The sequence below is a fragment of the Melanotaenia boesemani genome, chromosome 1 (assembly GCF_017639745.1).
Source record: "Melanotaenia boesemani isolate fMelBoe1 chromosome 1, fMelBoe1.pri, whole genome shotgun sequence".
Taxonomy (NCBI): Eukaryota; Metazoa; Chordata; class Actinopteri; order Atheriniformes; family Melanotaeniidae; genus Melanotaenia; species Melanotaenia boesemani.
Window position 1 is genome coordinate 33,036,315 of NC_055682.1, and position 26,124 is coordinate 33,062,438.

At 39.9% G+C, this 26,124-nt stretch overlaps 2 protein-coding genes and 1 long non-coding RNA gene across 7 annotated transcripts in view; 1 reads left to right on the forward strand and 2 right to left on the reverse strand.

Moving 5' to 3' along the window:
• LOC121641058 (thrombospondin type-1 domain-containing protein 4-like) overlaps positions 1 to 427 on the reverse strand; it is a 45,844-nt gene extending 45,417 nt beyond the window's left edge. For both annotated transcript variants that reach the window (XM_041986939.1, XM_041986932.1), the window contains exon 1: positions 271 to 427. The gene's annotated coding sequence lies outside the window, so the exon portion shown is untranslated. The remainder of the gene's footprint in view (positions 1 to 270) is intronic.
• A 786-nt stretch (positions 428 to 1,213) lies between these two features.
• LOC121641086 lies at positions 1,214 to 21,624 on the forward strand. Its single transcript, XR_006010649.1, has 3 exons — positions 1,214 to 1,227; positions 20,446 to 20,452; positions 21,084 to 21,624. It is a non-coding gene; the product is annotated as an uncharacterized LOC121641086 (long non-coding RNA).
• The window catches only part of LOC121641070 (leucine-rich repeat-containing protein 49), a 30,055-nt gene continuing 11,984 nt past the window's right edge, over positions 8,054 to 26,124 (reverse strand). For all 4 annotated transcript variants that reach the window (XM_041986968.1, XM_041986951.1, XM_041986960.1 and 1 more), the window contains 10 exons: positions 25,767 to 25,828; positions 23,686 to 23,833; positions 22,197 to 22,280; positions 20,848 to 21,023; positions 20,557 to 20,652; positions 15,283 to 15,517; positions 14,629 to 14,814; positions 12,992 to 13,101; positions 10,588 to 10,741; positions 8,054 to 8,825 (listed from right to left, as the gene is read on the reverse strand). In XM_041986968.1, coding sequence (XP_041842902.1) covers positions 8,610 to 8,825; positions 10,588 to 10,741; positions 12,992 to 13,101; positions 14,629 to 14,814; positions 15,283 to 15,517; positions 20,557 to 20,652; positions 20,848 to 21,023; positions 22,197 to 22,280; positions 23,686 to 23,833; positions 25,767 to 25,828 — 1,467 coding nt within the window. In that variant the 3' untranslated portion in view covers positions 8,054 to 8,609. The remainder of the gene's footprint in view (positions 8,826 to 10,587; positions 10,742 to 12,991; positions 13,102 to 14,628; positions 14,815 to 15,282; positions 15,518 to 20,556; positions 20,653 to 20,847; positions 21,024 to 22,196; positions 22,281 to 23,685; positions 23,834 to 25,766; positions 25,829 to 26,124) is intronic.

Genomic DNA, 26,124 nt, shown 5'->3' on the forward strand with positions numbered 1-26,124 from the left:
TTTTACCTTTCACTCCCCACCACATAACTCTGCCCTGCTTTGCACCTTGTCTAAATTAAGTTCATTGAACCAAACAAGGTGGTCATCAGGAAACACTGATTCCATTCGCAACCAACCAAACAAACATGTTTTTTTTTCTGTTTTTTATTATTACTTAAAGGTTTGGGAACATTTGTTATCATTACCACAAAATTTGTTGTTATTACCAGAAAGGTGAAGGAACAAGCAGCACAGATAGCTGATAGAAGTCCACATATCACAACGACTTACCTGCAGGCTTCTGATGTGTGTGTGGTGGAGTGTTTGCTGTTTCACTGTACTTTTACCAATGTGTCCTATCCACGCGCAGGTATCCTCGTAGTGGAAACATGAATCCAGGTAGAAAAGGAGAATTTCTTCCTCTGAAGACTTGCTGCTGAGCCATGTAAATCAGTTAATCCGCGCTTAAAGCCGTGTGCCTGACGCAACGCTCCGTGCTCGTCATGGTGATTCCTCGCTGTTCTGCTTTTACGCGCAAAACACAGCGATTGACGGAGAGGCGAGAATCAACACGGCAGAGAGAAAACACCCTCCGCTGCGCCCCCTGCAGCAACTACTGCTTGGACTCTGCTCGTGGGCTGTCATGTAAACTTGGAGGTGAGTCTTGCTCTCTTTTTATTCACCCACTCTCTGCGTGAGGTGGTGGCGCGCTTGGATAATATTCTGAGCGTAAAAGAGAACTTAGAAAGTTTTTCTTGCGCTCAGGCGCAGTGACTTCCTGACGTTCCTCTTTCTTTTCTCACAGTGACATGTCCATGTTGGAGATAAAACAATCACGAACCCAGAGAAAAATCTCCTTGATATACTCGGTTAAAATGTTTGACGTCCGTCGGTCACACGGTCAACAAATCACCCAGTAAACCAGTTGATTTCACATATTTAAGCACAAAGAGGTTATTTTGTCTTTTAAATCTTTGAGTTAGCCATGATCAAAATCAAAATCTGAATAAACTAAGACTTTTAGGATTACTTTAACATGTGCTTTGTACAAAATTTGAGTTCACATATTAAGTCTGAGATGAGAAAATAAGAATCATATTATTGAGTAAAACTTAGTTAATTTATGACTGGTATTGATTTAATTGTCTGCTGAGGCAGGTTACATCATCATGAACTACTAATGATCTCACCGTGGATTAAAGTCATGACCTAAAACTTTTATAATTTGTTCATTAATATTAATTCAATGTTGCTTAGAAGCTGAAAAGTACACAATAGAAAACAAAACAATTATTGGCAAAAAAAAAACAAACAAACCAGAACACAGTGGTTATGCAATGGGGTGAAAAGGAGCTGAAGTACTTTTGGTGCTGATGCAGTCTGTTGGAAGCAGTGGTATGATGTGTGTGTGATAGTAGCTTGGAAAACATCCTCCAAACTACCCCATAAAAATGTGTGATGCCACAACACACTGAAAGTAAAGGAATTCTATCAAGGCTTTAATGGTGGCATTCCTTTTATTATAGCTTTCAGCTGAAAATACTGGTGAGAAATACTGTTCTTAATTTTGATTTAACAACATGACTGGTTGATAAACATGATGAGAATAGCTTCATTACTCTCAAATAATCTGAAAACAAAGCAGAAAAATGATCAATATGTTTATAAAAGTGCACCTGTGCTATTCCACTGGATGTAAGTTTATATCATACTCGATGCCTGTACTGTATGAGGAAGTTGTCTTTCCTTCATTTTTTTGCTAAGCAGGGCTTACAATAAACAATACAATCAGTTCATTCCAGGAGAAACTAAGAGTTGGTCCTGTGAGGTGGAACAAATTTCTCCACAGTGCACACAAGTCTATCAGAGGGTTGATGTCCACGTCAACACAGCAACATTTAAACCTGAAATTCGTTTATTGCTGGTCATTCACCCAAACACAGATTATGTAAATAGGCTAATATTGCATATTTGTCAGCATGTCCACCCTGTCTTCACTCATGCTTTCTGCTATTACCCTAACCTCCTCTGTAGTCTGTGATGCTACTCTAATGATCAAATAACAGTAGCTGAATGAGTCAAGATGTGGCCTCTTTAAAAAGCATTCTGAGAAATACTAACTTACCGAAATAGGGGGCATGATGCTGACCCAAAACCAGCGGCTCCAACAAACATTTACTGTTCCAATATGTAAGGGTTTGTGAACTAAGGAGACAAGTTGCTGTAGTTTTGGAAGTGACATGTTTTCCCATTCTTGCTTGATGTATTTCTGCTGCTGAATTCCAAAAAATAATCAGATTATGATTTGTTGCACAAGATTTCTATTTTGAAATCCATATTAAATGAGTAACAGGCAGCATTTCTGATTCTTGTTTATAATCATTTATGGATGGTGGTTAGTTGTGTTTGCTGACAGCTGTTTACGGAAGTGAACAGAAGTTTTTTGTAGAATCACGTCTTCTTTTAACGCGGTGCTGCCTTTTTCTTTTACATACAAATATTTCTCTGGATTCTTCAAGTGTTCTAAAGGTTCAGCGTGTCTTACAGAGTGACATCAAGAACCATAAACTGCAAATAGATAAAACAAACTTCTCTCGCCCTTCAAAGTATGAAATAATAATACAAAAGCTTGAGTCTAGAGTCAGTGTTTGATTTGTCCTTTTTAGGCCACTGTTGTAACATAAAAAAAACATGGCAGAGGGGAAATGCAGCGTCTTTGAATATGAGCTGCTTATTCTAAAGTAATGCAAACAAAATGAAAACATACCTGTGAATACTGAATCACCCTCATTGATGCACAGCTGAATTTTTATCCTATGTAACAAAGGTTACATACAATAACAGACTAAAACCTACTCTTTAATACACAAGCACGTTGCTTTCCAAATGCAAGCTTACAAATCACCAGTGCGATATCCCCCCAAGTGATTTTTTTCTGAACGCATGATGTAACCTCTTGTTTCCCATCATAAAAGACTACATAACTCTCACCAGTTGACTGATTGTGGGTTATTAATAGCCAAGACAATTCGACTTTTGCAGTGTTGTGCCTGAACGAGTTCATATTTAGGTGAATGTGAACTGAACGTACTGTATTTCTGCCTGATGAACGTTATTGTGAGCGCGCTCATTCTGGCATTTGTGAATTCCGTTCTTTCGCAGTTGAACTTTGTTTAAGAGAGTGCCAGATTTCCACGGAGCCCTGGAACACCAGCCACCACAGAGCCGCATCAAACTGCAAAACATGGAGGCAAAATCCAACAAAGTGTAGCAGTTGGCCTCTTGAGGGCTGAAGGCCGGAAGGGCTGATTAAAAACCAGCAGACTCAAATTGCCTCCCTAGCACAACAGCTCCAGTCTTTGCAGGCTATGGTCGAGCAAACTACGACTAAATTAACTAAGGAAAGGAGGTGCCTTCGGTGTAATAAAGCAGGACATATTGCTCGTACTGCCGCCAAGCCTTGCCATCCGCCCCTAGGGCATATCTGGGCCCCAGCACCCAGTCAGTGGAGGCAGAGCTCCCAGAGTTGGAACCAACAGTTGTCTCTCATCAGGTCACCCAGTCCGCCCCTGGTTGGAGAGAAGCACTACAAATGTGTCATTTAGTGGAGAGCGAGCAGAGTGAAGAGAGGCTGGGTAAATTGCGAGTGCGCGCGTAAAGCCCGGTCCAGATTCCTGCAGGCACCACAGTGATGGTTCCTGCCACAGGCCCGAAAGGCTGAGGACCCGCTGATCCGAGAGTTCCACCTCTTCTGTGACAGATGGCACAAACTAACTAAGGCGGAGAGGAGGAAGGCATCCCTGATGTTCCTGAAGCTGCTGAAGCAGTGGGACCGGGTGATGGAAAAGAATGGTGTCCTTTTTCGACGGGTGGAGTCACCAAAGGGCGGACCACCTTGGAACCAACTTTTGTTGCCACAACAACTTCAAGGGGAAGTCCTCCTCAGTATGCACGATAACCATGGTCACCAGGGGGTGGAAAGGACAATAGACCTCATCAGGAGGAGATGCTACTGGCCAGGTATGAACAATATAATTGAGAAGTATTGCAGGGAGTGTGAACGCTGTATGTTGGCCAAAGACATTCACACTCATCCAAAGAGCTTCATGGGCCACTTAACGGTCGCTAAGCCCAACGAGATCCTGGCCATAGACTTTACGGTCTTAGAACCTGCAGCTGATGGACGGGAAAATGTTTTGGTTATGATGGACGTATTCTCAAAATACGTGCAGGCCATCCCCGCCAGGAACCAAACGGCTGTAACAGTGGCAGAGGTTTTGGTCAAACACTGGTTCTGCATTTTTGGGGTCCCTCGTCAGATTCATTCTGACCAAGGACGATGCTTTGAGGCTAGAGTCATACAGGAGTTGTGCCGCCTGTACAACATTAATAAGACAAGGACGACCCCTTATAGACCTCAAGGTAATTGCCAGTGCGAACGATTTAATAGAACCCTCCATGACCTGTTACGTACCCTGCCGCGACAGAAAAAAGAACAGTGGACAGTGCACCTGCCGCAAGTATTTGCTTATAATACTACAAAACACCAATCCACAGGATACTCACCCCATGTGTTAATGTTTGGACAGGAGCAACGGCTCCCCATTGACTGTGTGTTGGGAGCCACAGGTCAGCCAGAGTCGCGGACAGTGGAGGAGTGGGTCATCAACCACCAGGATAATCTAGCCTGCATCTATATGGGAGCAAGGCAGCGACTCCAAGCAGCAGCTGACCGACGAGCGAAAAACAACAGCTAGGTCAAACCAGATGTTTTGCAGCCGGGACAACTAGTCTTCTGTCGGGACCACAGCCACAGAGGACGTCACAAAATACAGGACCACTGGAGCCCCGTGTTGTATAAAGTGGTGCGGTGTTTCTGTGAGATGGAGGGCCGGTGTACACTGTCACTACAGCAGAGACAGAGGGGCCCCTGAAGCACATACATCGGTCGGAGTTGCGACCAGCAGCAGGTAACGACACAGATTTACTAGTGAATGACCCAGGTCTCCCTAGGGATTTGCTCCTGGTTGACCACGAAGATACCCCCCAACCACCATTTGTTGTCGAGTTTTCCCAGGCACCAGTACCCGATGTGGTGGAGCGAGGCGACTTAATAGCATCACCGGCAGATATCGGGAGGAGGCTGGAAGCAGAACAGGCACCGCGGCGCACCCTTAGGACTACAGCTGGACAGCACAGGAACCTGCATCATCTGCCCAGATCAGCCATTGTCCAGGCGAATCAATCAGCCACCCTTGGCCAGGGGTTCCATAGGCCCTGGCTGTGAGGCCATTGACGGGACGTTGATTTAATTTCCCGGGGGCAGATTGTAGCAGTTGGCCTCTAGAGGGCTGCAGCGGCCGGAAGGGATTCATGGAGCCAGGTAGTAATCAGGAGGGGCTGATTGGTGGCAGATGTGACTGAAGGGTGCAACTACTTAAACCCAGCGGGCAAGCTCTACTATGAGCATTGATTCCCTGGCCCGCTGGTGAGATGGACTTTTTGCTTTGTGTTTATTGTACTGTTTTATGATTTTTAATTGTGGGTCTGCTATAAGCTGTGACAAGAAGCTAAACGTTTTATGTGTTTTGTTTTTAGGGACAGCGCTGGCTGCCGTTTAGTTGATTTTACATGGTTTGGTTTATCCTTTTTTTTTCTTTTTAGCATAATTCATTTAAATGGTTTTAGCTTTTTAACACTCCTGTCTTCTAGTGCTGCAGCTGGAGCCTCCTCTGACTGGTGTCGTCTGGGGCTGGGAGTTCACTTAGAAGGTGATTTGGTTTGTGGTGCACGCAGTTTATAGCATGGTGTTTTTGTTTGGAAGTAATTGGATTTATGTTTTGTTTGTATTATAACCCCAGGCCCGCCGCGGTGAGTGTCTGGGTTCTTGGCCGGAGCTCGACTGTCTATCATCTTGTCCTTCACCTCTGTGTTTTAAGGTTTTAGTTATGTTTAATAAAATGGCATGTCTGACCCACACTGACCATTGTGGCCTCATAATTGGAGCCCCTACGTGCTACACGTATCGCTGTACACCCACCCTGAGGTTACAGAAGGCAGCACCTCCTCAGCCTCAATGATCACTACAGCATCTTCGTATGATCACTTAAAATAAGTTTTTAAAAAAGGACATTGATGAGAGAGAAATCTTGCCTTTTTTTGTAAACTTTGCCCACTTGGTGTCAAGAAGCAAATCCAGACATCAACAACATCAAGAGCAAACCTGAAACGGCATATTGAAATAAAGCACCCAGCTAGCCTTCCAAGGTATGTGAACTAAATGTTACTAAAAACAATCTAAAGACTTGACAACGGCGTGCTAAAGCAGATCCTCTACCACCCAAAACCAAATAACGGCATACAGTAGCAGCAGCTCCATTGTCTTCATCTCCCAGCCGCAGCCTGACAACCTTTTGCAGTATATTGTCGCAGACCGGCAGCCTTTGAGGAAAGAGGAACCTTCAGCTTTCATAAACTTGACAAATACAAGACATATGGTCTTGCATGTCTTTTTTTTGTTTTGTTTTTTACTTATTCATGTGGGCTGAATTTTGCACTTTTATGACCCAAGTTCTAGAACTTTTCTTTGGACAAACAAGTCAGAAAAAATACATTTACAAAAAATTGAACAGTGACTTAATAAAAAGATAAATATTGTTTGAATGTTTTGCACTTCAAGGTACATCCTTTGTTTCCTACCTCAGCCTGGTTCCTACCTCAGTTTAATAATTCCTCATTAAAAAAAGACAAATTAAGCAAGTTTTTCCTCATATTTTTATACTGTAGGAGTGAAAGCTGCAGCTGGCTATGACTGTGGACTGAATGGGTGGCAACAATAGGAAAATGCCAGTATTCTGAGGGTAATAGCTCATTGGGGAAAAAAAGAACTATGAACTAGTTCATTTTTGGACCTGTGAACTTAGTTAAAAAATTTGAATTATGAACTGAACTAATTCATTTTAAAATGTGTGAACTGAACTTTGAACTAGCTCAACTGAATTTTCCCAACACTGACTTTATGTATTCAGCTGCTGCCTCAGCCACATGGAGCTGAATAAAGACTGCTGTCGGTGCTCCGTCTCTGTCTACATGCCGTCACTAGTCCTGGAGTTTTGTCAGTCCTTTTGGGACTAAACTTCTCTTGCAGTGTTAGCAGCTGTAGTCCCATAAACTGTCAAAGTGTGTCAGCACAAAGCAGTGGTGCTATCAGAGTTGTTGAAAAGAAACTAGCTGAAGCTTTCTGACAGCAGATGTTTGCACCAAGTGGTTTTCTGCAAAAGCAAAATACAAGCCGTTAAGGAACATGAGCCCCAAAACATCCTTTCTATTCAGGGTAGGCTGCATAGGAATTCCACCAAATTGTTCTAAAAAAAAATAATTAGGGATCAGGGATTATTTCAGTTTTCTGAAAATCGGTGCACCAGCTGCATTTTTAAGATGAACATGTTCAGACAGACAGCAATAAAAATGCTTCTAAATCTACTGGTCAGCAGATCTGTGAAGATAAAAGCTCATCGAACATATCACCTGGTGTTTGTGACGGTTTGAAGTCAAATACCTGTGAGCCAGGCACTGATCTCCAGTGGTGCGGATGACATAGGACAGCAGTACCTGTCAAATGTGTGTGGAGCCGTTTGCCACTTCTTCGCCCTGCAGTTACTCCTCTGGGTTGGTTCTGTGCTCTCTGCTAACTCACCTGATTAAAAAAGGGTTAAAACATTTTTGTAGGATGGCTTTAGTGAGGGAAGCAGGAACACGTGAGAAACAGGGGAAGCTTCTACACCTTCAGGGACATTCCAGTCTTCAGAACTGACACCACTTAAAGGACCCTTCATCATTTTTAGACCCTACTCATACTTACACACTATGACACATGAGAGCAGTGGCCCATGAGGGGCTGATAACGCTGTCTTCCAGAGCAAATGTAGAGGCGGATTCATGCTCATTCACAGGAGAATGCTTGCACAAGATTGAGCTGCTAACCTGACAGGAAGCCTGACAGACAGAACATATTCACTCCTGTAGCAACAATTATGGTAAAAACAACCGTTCAAACTTTGCATAAAAACTTTGTTAATGCAGAATCTTTTAATTCTAAGTACAATACAGAAAATCAGTGGTAAATGAAAGGGGAAAAAAAAGACTTTGTCCTTTTTGTGCCCTTATTTTTTAAGTCAGGCAGGACAAAGTGAGAGGATGATGCATGAGACTGATTATAGGACAGAAAAATCATTCAAGTCTCCAGAAAAGAGACACTGGTCATTTTCAGCTGATGATGGTGACAGTACAAGGAGCCATTAAGAAGGCTTTTAAAGTGCAGAGGATGCTCAGTAGCGATGACGATGCACAACAAGTCGATAAGTTCCTCAAACATTTTTCAATTATGATTCGGCTCTCAACTCGGAAGAATCACATTGTGTATTTTCAGAGAAAACCTACATTCAGTCAAGATGTCTACAGACGCACAATTCTTCAGACATCTTTAAAATAGTCTACATCCATCTGATAACCAATCAAATCACTTGGTGATGATGTGTTATAGATGGAGACTGAAATGGGAAAAGCAGTAGGAAGCAACATCCACCATATGTGCATGTGTATGTGGTCTATGAGTGAACCTTTGGTCCTTTTCACTTGGTCTCAGAGAGCTTTGCCAAACTGGCTTGGCGGAAGGCTGCTGTGTCCCTCATCTCCAACACACAGTCTCTCACCATCTCTGCAAACATGGATGGCCAGAGTTTGTGTAAAGCCTCGCCCTTCAGATTGGTGTCTGATGCCCTTTGGACCAACTCCTGGAGGTACTGCTCTATCATGGCAGCACGCTCTGATACCTCCACAGCACCCTCCTGTATAGGAGACAGAATAATGTTAATGCTGCTTCAATAGTAGTTGTGAAAAATTATGTGACAGTTATGGAATTACCCTGCTTTACCAAACTAGCTCTAACACAGCCATCCCCTAGATACCTTGTTTAAGCTGCAATATTATGTACCAACTACACTGATGCTTTCTTTGGACAACAGCAGCTTCCTCTGGGCTGTCTTTTCCTATGCATTTACATATGGTAGATGTCATACAGGGCTTCTTCTCTCAGCAGATAGACATTCTCTGTCATGTTTTTGGCCTTATCTTATACTTACTTCTTACTTGCTTTTGTGGATGCAATTATTCTGAGATTCATGTCTTTTTCCAGCAAACTATTGAAAGAATTTATTATAGTCAAAAGCAACCCAGTAATATGTGTGTAATTAATTAAAACGTATTTTTTCTCAATATTTCTAACTTCGATGAAAATATGGCTAAATTAAACCACAAATGTATACATAAATGACAACTGAAGAGAAGAAAACTTAATAATGAACAAGACACTTTCTTTGTAACATACTTATTTTGCAGTTACTTGTATCTTCAGCTGTGAAGTTCCTGTTTTATCTGTTTTATTATATTTTTACATCTGTGATGAATCAGTGAGTCTGTCAGTCAATTGCAAATTCAGTTGAAGAGGAAAAAATCTGTAGCATAGCATGTATACCAGACCTCTAACACACAGAGGCTATGTAGTATTAGTATATACTGTAATTCTGGAGTTCAATTTTTATGGTGATTGAAATAGTGTCAAATAAAGAAACTTGTTTCCCCTCTGCATGAACATGTCAGTCACCTCATTCACCTCAGGAAAGAAGTCAGTTCTGTTCCATGTAAAACAAGATGAAACTGCATTAATGTCATTGACTTAGTAGCTTTAAGATTTATCCTCTCAGCTGCTGAGTGAGCTTTCGTGTCTAATCCCATTTATTTATTGATGTGGAATTAAAGACTGAGCAAAGATTTAAGGAATACATAAGAGCAAGTGTAATCATCTTAGTTGTGTTTGAGAACCCCTGAATGTGTGGTTTAAAGTGAATGTGATTACTACTAGTGTGGAAGATCCTTCCATTTACAGAGTACATAGATTATTAGATGCGCTGAGATGGTTAATACTGTTGCTACGGTATTTGTGTGGCATTTGCATGTTTTTCCTGTCCATTTAGGGGGATCTTTGTGGGTACTCCGACATGTGTGTTCGTCATTCTAAATTGATTCTAAGAGTATGTGTGAGTGTACATAGTTGGTTGATTCCATCGTGGAGAGCAGACTCGTTTTACTGGAAATCACAGAATAGTGTAAAATAAAATCATATGCAGTGATGAGATGATTTATCTCATCATCTGTGATGACTGATGTCCATGTGGTAACACCTCTGAGATTCAGTGTCACACAACAAAATATTTGTTGTTAGTATAGATGTCATGTGGTGATTCCTCTGATTCTGTATGATAATCTGTGTGTTAATGGAGTTAATTATTCCAGAACCTAAATTTGTTTCAAATTACCACTAGAATTTATATTAGCCATCTTTTAACACCTGTCTCTGCTGCTTTGAAAAAGGATGTATACAGTGTGGTCTACATTACAGCTGAAGTACTGTCAGCACATAATCTGCACCTCAGCATGGTCTTGGTGGCTGGTCAGAAGACAGATGTGGATGTTTGAAGTTCAATTCAAACTAGATGAAGTTTCTGTCACAACTGGTTTAATAAAATCTGTGTAAAATGAAAAAGGACTAACCTCGGGGCTCTCTGCACTGCAGTCCCTGCTTGGGTAGTTAAACAGTGCTCTGCTCAGGCCTTCGCCCAGGAGCTTCCCATTATCCCGCAGCTCCTCCGGGCTCAGCCCTGCCCGCCGGCCGCGCCCCTCCAACAGGAATTGCAGCTGCCGCTTCCTTCAGGGTGTGAACAGAGACGAGAGCAGAGTGAGTCTGACAGAGTGAAGAAAAACTCAGACAGCTGAGGGAGAAACACAGGCAGCAAGTAAGTATAACCAGCATAATAAAGGTATACAGTTGTGACCATCTAAGAACATTCTCTCACCTTAATACTGTTGAATAAAAAATATTAAGAATTACTTAAAATCCACCAGAATTGACAGCATATACTGCACAAACACTTTCAAATCTATTTAAGCATTAACAGGGCTTTGGTTTTTTTTCTTGTCACACAGCATCACTTATACAAAGTCTTTAAAAGTGATGTAAACCACATCAAATGTTGCAGCCTATCACTACGAATTCTCATGTGATTCATCTCTGCACCGACATGTTCACCAGGTCAGTGCCAGGATGCTGAGACTTTCACATGTGGCTGGAGGCAAACATTCCACATAGTACGATAGAGTTTGTGAAGGGTGTGTTTGTCTGTGTGTGGGTATAAAAAATTGGAATTAAAATGAAAAGTAATTGCATCCAAAATTCAATTTGGAAAACAATACTGAAAAGTCAGACCAAGCAAAATGCTTTATTATGCAGAGAAAAAGAGCAAAATCTGATGAAAAACATGTCCAAAACATTGGAATTGAGCCAACAATTCAATCCAAAGCTCATTATGTAATTTTACTATCAAAGAGTTAATTGCATCTCTTTAAGGTCCACAGAACATGTGTTTTGTAGCAGACAAGATTTTTATACATCAGCTGCAATAAACAATAAAGCAGGTGCTTTCACTCTACCAGAGGTTGTTACAATGTGAAAGTAATGTGCAAGATTAAGTAATTAAGCTTTCCCAGCATGAATCAGGGGAACGAAGTCTACGTTGTCACATTCATTTATAGCTTCTTAACCTAAAATGCTAATATTGAATAATAATACAAGATCACAATGGCATTATTGGGCTTCATTTGCAACCAAAGACAGGACACCTTACAGTAGCAGCATCCCAGTAGGAATGGATCCTCAGACCCTGAGAATGTTACGGCCTTTATCTACTTACTGACCTCGACAGGAAACGTGACACCTCAACAAGGTTTTACCCGTCGAACAATGCAACAGCACACAATGACAAAAATGGAAACATGGAGGTCTGCAGCGATCTGTCATTTTCTGTTCAGGGTTGCTCATTGAGTATTCCATTTTACAAGAACTTTTTAGCACTTGGGCAAATGAACTAGCTAAAACAAGACTACCCCTTACTGAGTGTGAAATATTTGTCTACAGCCCCATGGTTTTCTGGAATAAGACTTTAAATCTGCATTTATAATTTAAACAGTGTCTTAAATTTTTCGGAAATGGGACTATGATATCTGTGTAACAACTGGTTGTAAATGAAATTGCAGAAAAGAATCTAAATGCAGTCTTCCGTGATGATATGAAAATAATACCAGGCCTCAGGGTGTTGTGTATTATCTCACTGTAACAGGATGAGTTCAAACCAGGCAGATTAGAGTCAGTTGTCAAGTTTACTTTGAAAATAATTCAGCATGGGTAACAAAGGACCCGGCAACTTCTTTAATAGTTAACATAATGCTAGAGTGCTAACTAAAAATTTTCATTTTATTCCACTTCAACAAAATTCAACCAAATTTACACACACACAATTGTCCTCAATTCAAGGAAATTATTTAACTTTTTCAATCAAGCAAATAATTTTTCAGTAACGGCCATCACAGTGGAAGCTGAACCACTCGGATGACTCAACTTCACAATTTGCCAGAAGAAAGTTCGGTTCAGCATTTGATCTTTCACGATTTTGTCTATGCCTTTTTCTAAGAAGTTCTTAAGAAGCAGAGAATCATCTTGTGCGTGACAAGTTCAGCTGACTTTTGCTTCACAAGGACTTTTTTTTTATTGACCCAGAGTGACAGACCTTAAAAGTTTTTTGGCTGGGGAGTCAGAGGAATGTTTGTGTCCAAGTGCCAAGTACCCACCCCTACCAAGGAGACACATAGTCTAATTCCCCTGGCTCCTTGGTGCCAGGCTCTGTCTCACTGCTCTGCAGTAATCTCCACACACACACAAATGTATTCACGCAAAACACTGCATGTAGGCATGCACATACATGTAGAGAAGCCTACATATTCAGAAGCTTAAGGACATTGAAGAATTCACACATTCTTGATACATCTAAACAAACACCACACGCAGAAACACAGCAACACACCTGCCACTGAAATGTGGTTAAAGTCATGATTGAGTTCTCACCTGGACTCCTCCAGCAGGAGGAGGAGCCGGCAACGTGGAGTTTCAGTGGCTGCTATGTGACCCAGAGTCCCAAACACTCGCTCTGCAGCGATCACATCATTCATGGTCACCTGAAGTTGACACACAGAACAGCACCGAGTTACTTTTTTATGTGCATCTCAACACAAGAGCTTGACTCACAGAGAGGCTGTGTCTTTTACAGTTTATTTGGCACTTTTAACAGATGCAAGTAGGTGTAAGACATGAAAACATAAGCTGGCAGAATGAAAACAGGCAGCAGCATGTTTAAAGATTATTTAAAGATAATTTTTCAAGACTTGAAGTGCTTTTTGGGTTTTTTTTTTTTTTTTTGTAAAGATCAAATTCTATATTCATGCACAGATTTTATTTTACTCCATGTAAACTAATAAACAAATGAAACTGAAAGCAATTCCTTTCTTTAACTTTAGTAATCGTATATCTTTCATCATAAGGTTTGGCATTGCAGACAATGTATGCCGTTACCTAATGGTACCTCGTCCTTGGGGTTGAACAGAAACAAACGTCTTCTGCTAACTGTTCACAGCTGCTTATTATTGGAAACCTCCATGTGCCTTGTCTTCATATGGTTTTAGGGGTTCTACAAATTGACATTGTCCAATTGGTTAAAGGTCTTAGCTTCCAGAGGTTATGTTGTTAAACCTTCTGTTTTTGGTATAAATAAATTATTTATTTTGGGTTTCTAATTTACTAAAATGTATTTTATATACAGACAATACATTTTTTGTAGTGGGGACAATCTGAAGCAGCTTCTGGAAACAGTGGAACTTGAATTTCAGATACTGGTAGTTGAAAAGTGGTTTGATGCCAACAAATTATTTCTCCATCATTGTTTATATTATATCCTTCATTAATTGAACCATATATGATGTACTGTGTTGAAGAAAAACTTATAAAACAAACACATTTTTTTTTACTGCAAAAGGCATTATATAATTTCCTAATAAACCTTACCACCAAATTCATTATTTGTTTAATTATGCAGATTGAAATTTAATGAATTTGTAAATTATAAATTAATCTATGTACAAAGAAAAACACAAGAACCACCGTTAAATGTCACTGTGTTTCAGGTGTAAAACTTGTCCTGAAAACTTAAAAATGAATGATTCTTTGAAAGCATTTAAAAAGATGTGTACTAATTATAAAATCGGTCTTTACTCTGATGCATGAGATACCTTGAGAGGTCATACAACTGACTTTGGTTGGTTTATTTATTTTTCTTGTAAAATATATATCAAATTTATACTTTCTTCATGTTCATATTCTTCTGTTGTTAAAAGGGGTAGGCATTCTACAAGCTTTAGCTTCTACCTGTACTACTTTTGGTTTATCTTGTTTATTATTTATTTATTTTCTTTATTTAATGAGAGAATTGTGTGACTTTTACTTCCTCCTTCATGTCATTTATTAACAGAACTTCGGTACTTTTTTGGAGTCAGGTCAGGAGAGGTGTTTCTATCTTCTTATTTAAACAACACCCAGAAAATATATCAGCACCCCAGCCTTCCATCCCACCATACAATTATGCACCAATTTGCAGCTTAAGTTTTAATGAAATTCTCAACATTGACACAATGGGAGGAGCTAGTTCTCACCTCCTGGCCGTTGATCCTCTGGAGGTTGAAGTGGTAGAGGCGGTAGATGATAAATGAGCGCCACAGAGCCAGACTGACCACTGGGTTGCCCTCTGGGTGGATGGTCAGCTGATCCAGACGCCTCACCTGAGCCAAGGCCGCCAGCTGCGGCAGACGACTGATGTTTGTTTCCAGGAAGATCAGATGCTGTGGAAAAGATGACAAGTTGTTGTTCAGATAGAACAAACTATAGGTGTTTATGTTTGTAAGTCACTATGCTAATTATGGCAATGACAAAGACTTAAGGTCAATGTTATGGAGGATGTTTACATTGCAGAAACTCTGACAATGATGTAAAATATCAAGTTGGAGGCTCACAGTTACACTTGTGTAAACATCATCTTTAATTATCTGCAAAGGTCAGATGACTTTAGATTACTTTGGGAAAATGGTTTAATGTTCTAATGGTTTAATGTCGTGGCAAAAAATCATTACCTCACAGAGAAAATGATTAAAGAAAGAAAAAAAAAGTATCCAATACTGAAGGACTATCAAGCTAAATGGAAGCTGGTAACTTGTGTTAAAACAACTAGTTACATAACATGCATAAAACAATACTTTTTTTTTCTCTCTTTTTTTTTATCTTTGATGAACAATGTTAACAGCAGGCCTCACCGACAGATTTGGGAACTTGACCCTTATTCTTGGCAGTGTAGGTACAATGGCGTCAAAGCTGATATAGCGGAAGGTTATAACAGTGACAGCACCAGCAGTCTGAACACCCCAACCCCTCTCCAAGGCCTCCAGGGCTCCAAGTCCGAATAAACGCAGGGTGTCTCCATCCAGCTCTGCCAGGTGACTGTCAGACAAGGACAAGCTCTGAACTGTCCCACTCCCTGCCTCCACAAGTCTGCAAAGTATGCACACAGACACAAAAATTCTGCTTGTAAGTCAGTCTTGGTGTGAATGCACATAATATGTTGCCTTGTGAAACTTGAAAACAGCCTTTACCTCAGAAATGCTGTTTTATAGATGCTTGTGTGAAAATTCCGGCATTGTGCTAAGAGAAGAAAAAAGGTAGAGAAAACTCACTGGCCTCGTCACTGTCCTGTCTGAATTGCTTAATTGTTGCTCTCTATTCTCCTACACAACAGCTGAAGTGCCCTTTCCTGATAAGAGAGTCGTGAGAGTAGAGAATCTGTGCAAGTCTCAGGGAGACATAATCTCCCTTCCCGAGCCCATGTGCTCAGAATTCTTGGTCTGCTGACACTCAGGGGACTTTTAAGCATAGCAGGGCATCAGATGGCTACTGACTGCACACTACTCAACACTGACCACTCAGAGTTCAGCCCGCCAACAAACTTATGAGACCTATTCGTATTTCACACTCACCCAATGACTCTGTAACCGAGAACCAAAGTGGTTGGAAGACTAATCCTTTGATTGCACAAGTCTAATCCAAGATTCTTGTTGAGACCAATTTTTACAAAGCTTGTGTTTGAGGAGAAGACAAGCTTACAGTACATACTGTAACAAAGCCCGATTTGTTGCGGATACTGAAAGTCCAGGTTTGACCTCAGTCTGCAGCAGAAATGGCTTTTCTAGCAAAAAGCCAATCAAATATCTATCAAAGTAGACAAATAAGGGGGTGAAGAAATAAGAAAAGAATGAGGAAAGGGGAAAGGAATGACTCAGTCAAAACTACCTTGAAAAATGCAAAGAAAAAGAAAACAAATAAGGTTATTCTGAAACTTAATGAAAGAATTACTGTTTCGATAAATGAGTACATTGATAACTGGTGTGTAGTCACTTGGGTTTTTACATCAGGTTGCATCACATGTGTAAGCTAAGGGGATGGATGCTACTTTGGCCCCAGTTACTTCATCTCATTCATTCTTGTCTCAAAGATATGTGGATGGTCAAGGAGGTCCAGGATGAGTGTGGATCATAAACTATTAGTCCCCTGGGTAGAGTCCTGTTTAAGTAAAGGGTGTGTGTGGTCTATCTGATGAAGCTGAGGGTCCTCTTGTTTCCTTTAAAAGCACAGTGTGGCTCAGAATTTTGTCACTTAGTAACCAGTAGTAAGACAGTAGTGAAGTTTGTGTAAAACTGCAGCACATTGTGCGTTATGCTAGCCTGTAAACACAACAACTAATTATTCATTAAGATGGCCCGAAACACTTGGCAATAAACTGCTCAGTGATGTGCAGATGTTGTGTTTCTCAGTAAAAGTAGGTATTTTGAAACCAGTGGGCATTCCTCAACCTTTAGGCGTGGCTGGCTGTAAATCACCAGTTTTTTTATGAGGTTAAGACTAGGAACTGACTTAGGGTTAGGGTCACAGTGAGGTTAGGGGTTGGGCTACATTTGAAATCTACAATCTTTCACAGAATAAAAGAAAAATCAAAGGAAATAAAGTGACTTTCTTCACTTGGAACCTCATCTTTGGGATCCTATTCTGTTTCTCAAATAATGGTTCAGGTCGTCCATTATATTTTTGGTTAAACATTACAAACCGTTTACTTTTTTTCTTCAAATAACTTCATAAGTGTATTTAGAAATCATTTTAAGCACAAGTACAAGCAAAGTGTTTTACAGGGCAAAAGAAATGGACTACATAACAGCTGATGAGAGTTGTTTGTTACAGCAAAGCAAAGAAGGCCAACCTGGAAGAAGTTATGTTTACTTACTAATCAAAATATATGATGGAACTATACAGCAGAATCCTGTTTTCTGTCATCAGAGGTCATGCATGAAGCTCTGTCCTGTACACACCAGTTTGTTGTGTCTGCTTACTTGAATTAAGTGAGCAGGTATTCCATATGTTTATGCATACATATTTACTGTACCCAAATTATACTTGTGTGTACACACACTGTAAACTGCTACATAATCAAGTACCAGCAAATGTGGTGTGGGGAATCCCACTGATGAATTAAAATGAATGGAAACAACATGACAGGCATTACTGAAGTCACTATTTTTCACCAGCTGCTAACACCAGCAAACATTAAGCATTTCCCTTACTACTTTAATTACAGTACAAACATCTGTAAGTGATGAAAAGATCCCAGGAAAAACAGCAAAGTCAATTACTACTCTGGTTCTTTGGTACTTTAACAACTTGTGAAACTAATGTGGAAACTGACAAACAGGGTAAAACACCTGCAAACACTAAATTATTTTAGTAAACATAGCTTCAAAAACATGCTTAAGTATGTGCATGTTAAAATCTGACAGTAGCAACTGATGCATGCACTCATTCAAATAATAAAGTCTAAACGCACCACAAGTAAGTTCTTTAAAGTTTTAAAACCACAATTGATAGTGAACAAAATTTTACATTGCAAAGTCCAAGTATGTCCAGCACACATATGGACAGAAATGTAGAACAAGACGGGGAGGTACCAAACACTGAAAGGCAGTCTAAACATCAGGATTTGCCACACCTACAAGGTGAAAGATTGCCAAAGGTAGTAAATCAGGAGGAGCTGAAGAGTGGTGCAGGAGATGGAGCATTACATGTACAGAAGTCCCATAAAGAATGAGCATAACTTCTGTATGCCTGGATGTTTGCCAATTACCAGAGGCTGAAAGGTTGCCAGGTGGCTCTGAACTACATCATGGCATCAGCCCACCAACAAATGCTGAGCAAAGAAGAGAGAACAAGGCAGAGAACATAAAATGGAGAATCTGTCACAATTACAGGGATCTTTCTCTGACAGCAATAGGCTATAACTCTAATTCAGTTAAGGCTATCTTACTTAATCCTACAGGACTACTATAAAGGGCATCTGTCATCTCTGTAAAACTAAATTCCCTATAAAGACATAGCGTGTGCACATGTCTACAGCTGCAGTCACACTGTCTGAGCTGTAACAAAGCATTACACAATTTCGTCAAAAGTGAAACATTTGCTGGTTTAGTATTTCATGTTTCTTGTATTAATCCAAAATGTATGTGCTTAAAAATCCGCCTGTTTGCAATCTCAGCACAAGTCTTTCATAAATGAAATTATTAATAGAACAATGGCCAGTCCATCCCCTTGCATGGTGACTAATCGCACATCGAAATTCATTGTAAAAACTCTTTAAATGAAATTCACCCCTCTTGCATCTCTTAAGGATCTTAGGTTAAATAAATTGCTTGCAAATGGATAAAGTTGGGCTTACATCACAGTCACCCTTTAGTAACAACACATTACAGTCCCATAAATTTTTAGGATCATAGCAACAATATCAAGCTACAATTGGCATTAGGATTCACTTAATTCTCTTTCCAACTTGTCACCAAACTGGGGCTGCTAATATCAAGCAGAGATGTTATCATGTGTTTTCTTTCTACAGTGTCAAGTGGTCCCATTCAACCAATAAACCCTGTGATCCAATTAAACAAAACAGTTTGTAAATGAGACCGTGGCAATCAGATTGTATCCACACTTAAGCAGTTTTAATTGTAAAGTTTTCAAAGAAACTGGATTTCTGATTATAAGCACCAGTTTCTTTGAAATATTGACTGGCGCAGCCATTTTCTCCCATTCTTCATCACTTTAAATTTTTGTTGTGAAGCATTCAATCATAATAACTATATATTTTTCAAAACCTTAATCATTCAAAATTTTCTTGTGAACTGTCTCTTTAAAATTTGTTTTCAGCAGAATTCTCAGAGCTAAGAAATAAAGACTGCCATCCCAAGTATGGTGCACACACAGATACATCAAGTGATTCCCCAGTAATAACAGAGTTGTTCCAAATGAATGGATGTGCCAGGTCCAACCCTCAACCCAGCAAAGAAGCAAATAATCTGCTGCCCCAGAGAGGCAATCTGGGGCAGAAGGATTGTAAATGAACTGAAACAAATCATGTGCTCTTTCTTCATGATATACACGAACAAATCCTCTTCTGCTGTTGGTAGAATACAAATCCCTGAGGAACTGATGTTCATTGTCTGACAATCAACTAAGAATGATGATTCGAAGAGCTCAAAAAAGAGACAGTGCATACATCATCTTCTTTTCTGCTTTCTATGGGGGAGGTTGGTGCAGTTTCTCTGAGCATATAGTACTTCAGCAGCCATCTGTGGTGGACTACACTGTGTAAGCATTACAACCTTTCTATAAACCCACACACTGCTCGACAAAACAACTTTTCAATTTCCCACCCACAGGTCATATTGAACATTTTACCCTTTGAACTTTTATTCAAATATATTGCTACTATTTCAAGTTAGTGCTGCCAAGCTTTGGAAATTCTCCCTGGTATTCTATCATACAATACAGGTCAAAGTAATAAAACTCACAAATCATTAGCGTGTACTGGATTGAATTGTGTGACTACTCATTCTTTACTTCAACCCATTAAGCAGCTTCCCCGAAGTTACAATAGAACGTGTAAAGGAAAGCCATTGTCAGTGGAGAATTTAGCTTCGGGCTCATTTGCATATGCTGGAGCAGGAAGGAAAGGCCGTCAATAAAACATGCAATAACAGTTGTTGACATGACCTACACTTTTATCTAAGCTTTCCCTCTCATAACTCATGCAGACCTGAATTAGGAACAACATTTCTGAAGATCTCAGACTTGCACATAACTGCCAAAGCGCTCAGAGGAGTTACAGGAGTGACCATGGTCCTACTACCTAACGTACAGTAAATAAAAGGGTCGCTGTATTTTTCTGTATTTTGTATTTTTTTAGGCCAGTGCAGGGACTGAGTCCCTTACTTATCTCTTTACAAGTTTATCTATACCATTCTACCAAATTTTTATTAATTAAAGTGAAACTCAGCAGGTAGAAAAACTGCCTTAATATTAAGGAAAGGAGCAGTCACAAAACAGTGAAGATAAAAGGTCTTGAGAACAGGTGGGCGTTATGACATTATGAGATTCTATCTGGGGTAGCAAGAGGCCCGCTCGAAGAAATAGAGGGGAGCATTAGAACATTTTTCCCTTACTTAGGATCTCGTGGGCTGTTTGGACGACTGTTGCTGCGGAGTCTGCTTTCTGTTCCTCCTGATGGTCGTTCTGGTCCTGAACCTGGGCTTATCCGCCTGTTAAAAACATACAAAAATCCTCAGCAACAAGACAAATGATTGAATTCAGAATGCTGATTTTATGGAATATACAGCTCTTAACCACATGAACCTTAGATTTATAACTGGAAATATGATTTGCTGTGGATGATTGTTGACTTCTATAGTTTTAATGCAATGCAACACATAACAGCAACATCATGTGGCGAACACCTTGGTTCATCTGGAGAAGGCTCCTGTGCAAGGCCATTGGTCTGTGCGGGGCTGTGAGCAGGGCTGTTCTCTGGACTAACATCCTCCTTAGCGCCGTTTGCAGGGGGCAGCTCCAAGCCGACCCTGACACCCTCCCACTGCTGTGCTGCATTACGGATTGCAAGACGCCGCTTCTCCTTGGTGAACAGAACACACACAGAAGATTTCAATATAAAATTCTTTAGAGTACAACAAAGAGGGTAAACCAAGCAAATCAAAACTCTTTGTGTGTTTTGACTTTGTCATAAGAAGACTTAGATTTCTTCAATGTTTGTGAGAGAATACAAGCTAAGCACAGATTTTACTTGACCTCAGATTCTGCACATGCAACATGAAATTGTAAATACATGTATTGTTCAAATTTATTTGTTCCTGTTACTATGCTACAACACTTTGATTTAACTGTGGCTGGCTCTACCTGCAGAATAAATTAACATTCAGAGTATCTCTTTGTCTCTGCTGTGTTTCCATTCTTTTATTTTTGGCCCAGTTCTAGTTTCAATATACTTAACTATGGAATGTGCCACTCCTTGATACAGAGCTGGGTCAGTATCGATTTATAGTGAGTCTTTGCCCTGATGAACATGGCTGTGACACACAATATAACTTTTTTCAGCACCAGGGATTAGCAAGCATTAGGTTACTGAGGTACTGAGACCACCTCTCAGTGCAGCAGGACACAGCAGGTGCTGTGGCACTACACAATCACAAATATTGCAAAACAGATGCATGTGCAAGATAAAACATCCTAGATCAAAGAAATACGATACAATTTGTGAACACATGGTGCACCTGTGGACAGATTACCACTCCATAAAACCCTCTGCTGTCTATAAAGCATCAGAAAAGTGTGAAAACACAGACTTTTCATTGCTTGGAAACACAAAGACACATTGTCTTGAAGGTATATGTGCAGAACTTGCAAAAAAAAAAAAAAAAAAGCATTATGTAATCAAATTAAAGCAAAACAAAGATAAATAGACAATAATTATTGTAAAATATTAAGAGGCTGAAACCTGGATATCTAAATTCATGATGCTATCATATGCTTTCTTGAAATCACAAATCCTGTATTTTACATATATGTAGTGTTTCTAGAAAAATAAAACACTTGTTTGAACCTTTCTAATACATTGTCATCTTTCTACCAAAAACAAATAAATACAGCTTTTGACAAATGCCTTGGTGCTTTTTATGTTACAACTTATTAATCTGCAGTGTGAGATGCAGGATGCAAAGTGTGTTTGCTGTTCACTATACGCTCTGTACACTGAAAGCAGGCAAAGATAACCGGCAGAGTCGGGTGATACCTTATGAATGGTCTGCTTTTGACTCTCCTTCTTCTTTTCCTCTTCTTTTCGAGTTTGTACACCTGCCATGCGCCGATCCTCGTCCTGAAAAGGATGGCTGGTGCAATCAGAGTGTCGCTCCATTCATGAGTACTGAATTATTCAAGAGAGAAGGGGGGAGCCACAAAAGATGCTGTCTGGAAGGCTCTTCTCTCCACCAGAAATCAACCGCTATAGAAGCTGGGTGAAATTCTGATGGCAGCCAGCTGCATCACAGGATTATCTGTCTGATTTTTAGTCTCAGATAAACTGAGCCCAGCTGTTGGGGAAAGCCAAAACTCCCAGAATGCAATGCTGCCACCACAATCTGATTGTGCCTGCTAAGAACAGGGGGTTATTCATCTTTCTGTTGATAAGCTAGCAGAGACAATGCTTCTTCTTGATCAACAGAGGCTAAATGCTATCCTCACTTGAAAAACTCCAGTCATTTCAGCTAGCAGAGAGATATTTAAATAGATTTAATGTATTTCATTTCTTTTTTTAATTAATGTTCAAAAGAAACTAAAATATTTCCAGGTTATCTAGAAATTCAAACATATTTATTTTTTTCTGATGAGATAGTAGTTGCTTTAAGATTTATAATAAACATCTTTTACATTTATTATACACATTTATCAAAAAAGGACAATCTACAAGAAATTAGTCTGAGTTTTTGACAGCTTAGCGACAGCATAGTGCAGTGGAGGCATGCTAATCCAAATCAGATTGGTTAAACAATAAATTAGATCTTGGTTAACAGGCCGACTGAAGTCAAAGACAAAACAAAATTTTCCTGGACTAAAAGCTGTAGGCAGTAGTTTGCTTTGGGGGTCATGAAACCTGCTTAACTTGATCACATGTATCTTACATATCTTGTAAAAACACGAAAATTAATGAAATTGGAGCTATGTGTTTTTTTTCTTTCTTTTGTTTTTACTGTATGAAAACTATGTTTTGAGGGCAAGGTGTGTGGCACTCATAGATTCCTCTGCAATACAAGCTCAGACCTGGGTGCTCCCTGCTTGACAGCTTCTCAAAGTATGTTGATGTGTGACCGCAGCACATTGCTGGCACACCGTATAAAAACAATGACTTCATTTATAAAAAGAATTTTCTCTGTTTTGTTCAATTACTTACAGATAATGTACATTGTAAATGTTTTTCTTGTTGTCATAGGTTAGTCACTGTTCCATTAGTGCCAGAGAACGTGATGAATCCTGCATTGGTGTCAGAGCAAATAGCACATCTGACTGTGAATTGGAGATGAGTTTTGTTTTTAACTGGGATACAAGAGTAAAGTATATCTATTTAATCAAATCGTTCTGATGATCAATGTGTATAGCATGTCTGGATCATTAACTGAATATAAATAATTAATATAATGCATGGGTTCTTAACTTTAATAAAGTATCGTGAACTAAATTTTGGAACCCAGCTCATTCCAACATCCACAGATAACCTTATTTCTTACTGTGATGCGCTTCATGTCCAGCTGTCTCAGATGAAGCACACAGCGCAGGACGGCCTGCTTGTACCATGTCTCCAGGGCTACAGGATTCCCATCCAGGGTTAGCTCAGAAAGGGAGTGTGACTCTCCAAGGCAGGCTAGCTGATCAAAACTAAAAAACAAGAAGAGAGAAGATTTATAGGAAATTCAAGCTATGCTTTAAAATATCCCCTTTTAATGTGAAGATTTTACAGTAGTATATGATGTGACATGATGTATTGCTCACACAAATAAGTCTCAGACAGCCCAGCTATTTAAATCTAAAACCCAGGAGCGTTCTGTTTTAGCTTCAAATGAAAAGATTTTTTTTATCATGTTAAAAAAAAAAGCCACAACAAATTGTCATTTAGCTGGCACTCTGGCAGCTTGGAATTACTCTGGTGGGCAATACTGAGTGTAAAAAAATCTGCTATACTGTTATGAATCACCCTGTGGCAACAGAGAAAAAAACAAAATCAGGATAGCTAAGGCAGGAGAGATTGTATCATTGCTAATTTGTTGTAATAACCCTGATGAATAATTCGTCTGGAACTACCCATGGGCCTACTGCACTGCATGCTGCAGCCTGAGATTTATTTGAATGCTGTGGAGGACCTGATAATAACCTCTGACAAACCCACTTAGAGCTAAAACTGTTGTAAAGCACATTTTTACAATTCCTCCTCCTTTTGGGTTGGCTGGAAAAAAAGGTAAAAAGCAATCATTGTTATTTATAATATTTTCAGTCACAATTTTGAGGAAGTCCAATTATGTCAAAAATCTAACATTCCTCAGTCAGTCTAATACATTCACTATAATAAATTCCCATAATTTAATAAACCTAGTTAGAATAGAGACAAATAAATACTAGAAATAATGAAGAGATTGCTCATTCACAATGACCAGCAGCCTCTTGGCTATGATTACCTTGATCAACACTGCAATAATAGAGAAATGACAAGATGTGTGTGATCTATAAGTACAAACTAGGACCTCACCTCAGAGGCATCACAACTCACACCCTCTTGTTTTTACTTCTGTTTTGCTCCTATTTTTAAGGTGTCTAAAATAACTCAGATAGGATTCATGAAACATGCATAATTAGGATTTGTTGATCTAATATTTGCAGGCATTCATGAGGGAGTTTTGCTCCAAGGTCCTCTATTGGGTAGGCTGAATACACCAAACAGATGAATGTTCTCTACCTCTACCTAGCAACAGAGTACAACTCATCTCCTATCAGCATTAAACACTTTCACAAGGTACATGCACCACATTTGTAAGTTAATGTTAGATCCATATGATAGTCACTTAAAACAACAAAAACTCTAAAATATAGATTTTAAATGAGTGACTGAAATATTACACTTGGAACAAAATATTACTCTTATAAAGTTCTAATGAGTTTGAGATGAGTATTTGTTGCCTTTCCTTTTGTCGTGATTGTGTGGTACATCAGATGCTGAATCACACAGACACTTGAACAGCAAGGCTGGCATGAAATGTCAGGTCGGATCTATCACAGCACAAGGTGACCATGGGCAAGGAGGCTGTCCCACCCTGAATCCAACACAGCTTTAGTCAGTGAGAAGGCTGTTCTGCTTTAATAAGTTAACTCTATGACATCTTGATTGCTAAACTCACTTAGAAAAAAACACAGAATGGTTAGGAAAAAGTGTGTGAAGCAAGTTGATATTTGTAGCCAAATAAAAAACGCACACCATGATTCCATTTAATTCAGCCTTCAAATAGGCATTTAATACAAAATAATACTTCTTCTCAACTGGCACCTCTGTTGTCTGATTAACTTTTCTGAATTATAACATATTCTTTAAGTAGCAGCATGTTAAATATTGGTAATTAACAGCCCATCAGGTTGGTGTTTTCTAGGTTAAGGAAACTGCTCACTACAGCAAACCTGTGTGTGCGGCTGTGAGTGTTTGTATGTGTTCTGAAATGTGTGCCAGGAGCTGCCAAGAGCCAGAGGAGAGGACGTGGCGCTGTCCTGCCACCATCCCTGTCCCTGCCTTGAGGGAAGGAGGGAGTTAAGCAGTACAAGCTCCTACCTGATGATGTTGTTGCAGCTGAGAAAGAGGCGCTGCAAGCAGGGCAGGCGGTCCACCTCAGTCTACAAAGAGAAAGAGGGAGAGGGAAGACAGAGAAATGGATTGATGCGAAGAAAGGAAGATGCTCAGGAAGAGGGCACTGCATCGTCACAGCTCTGTATTCCTCTCCATTCCCTCAGTCACCTTGCAGCTTTCTGCTCCAGCATTCAGCATCCCCATCCACCCTGTGCATACACACACACACACACACACACACATATATATACACACATACACATACAGAATGCTGCCTTGTCTGCACATGGAGAGGAGGGGCAATGGAGAGGGAGGGAGAATATGAGAGAGAGCATGAAGAGAA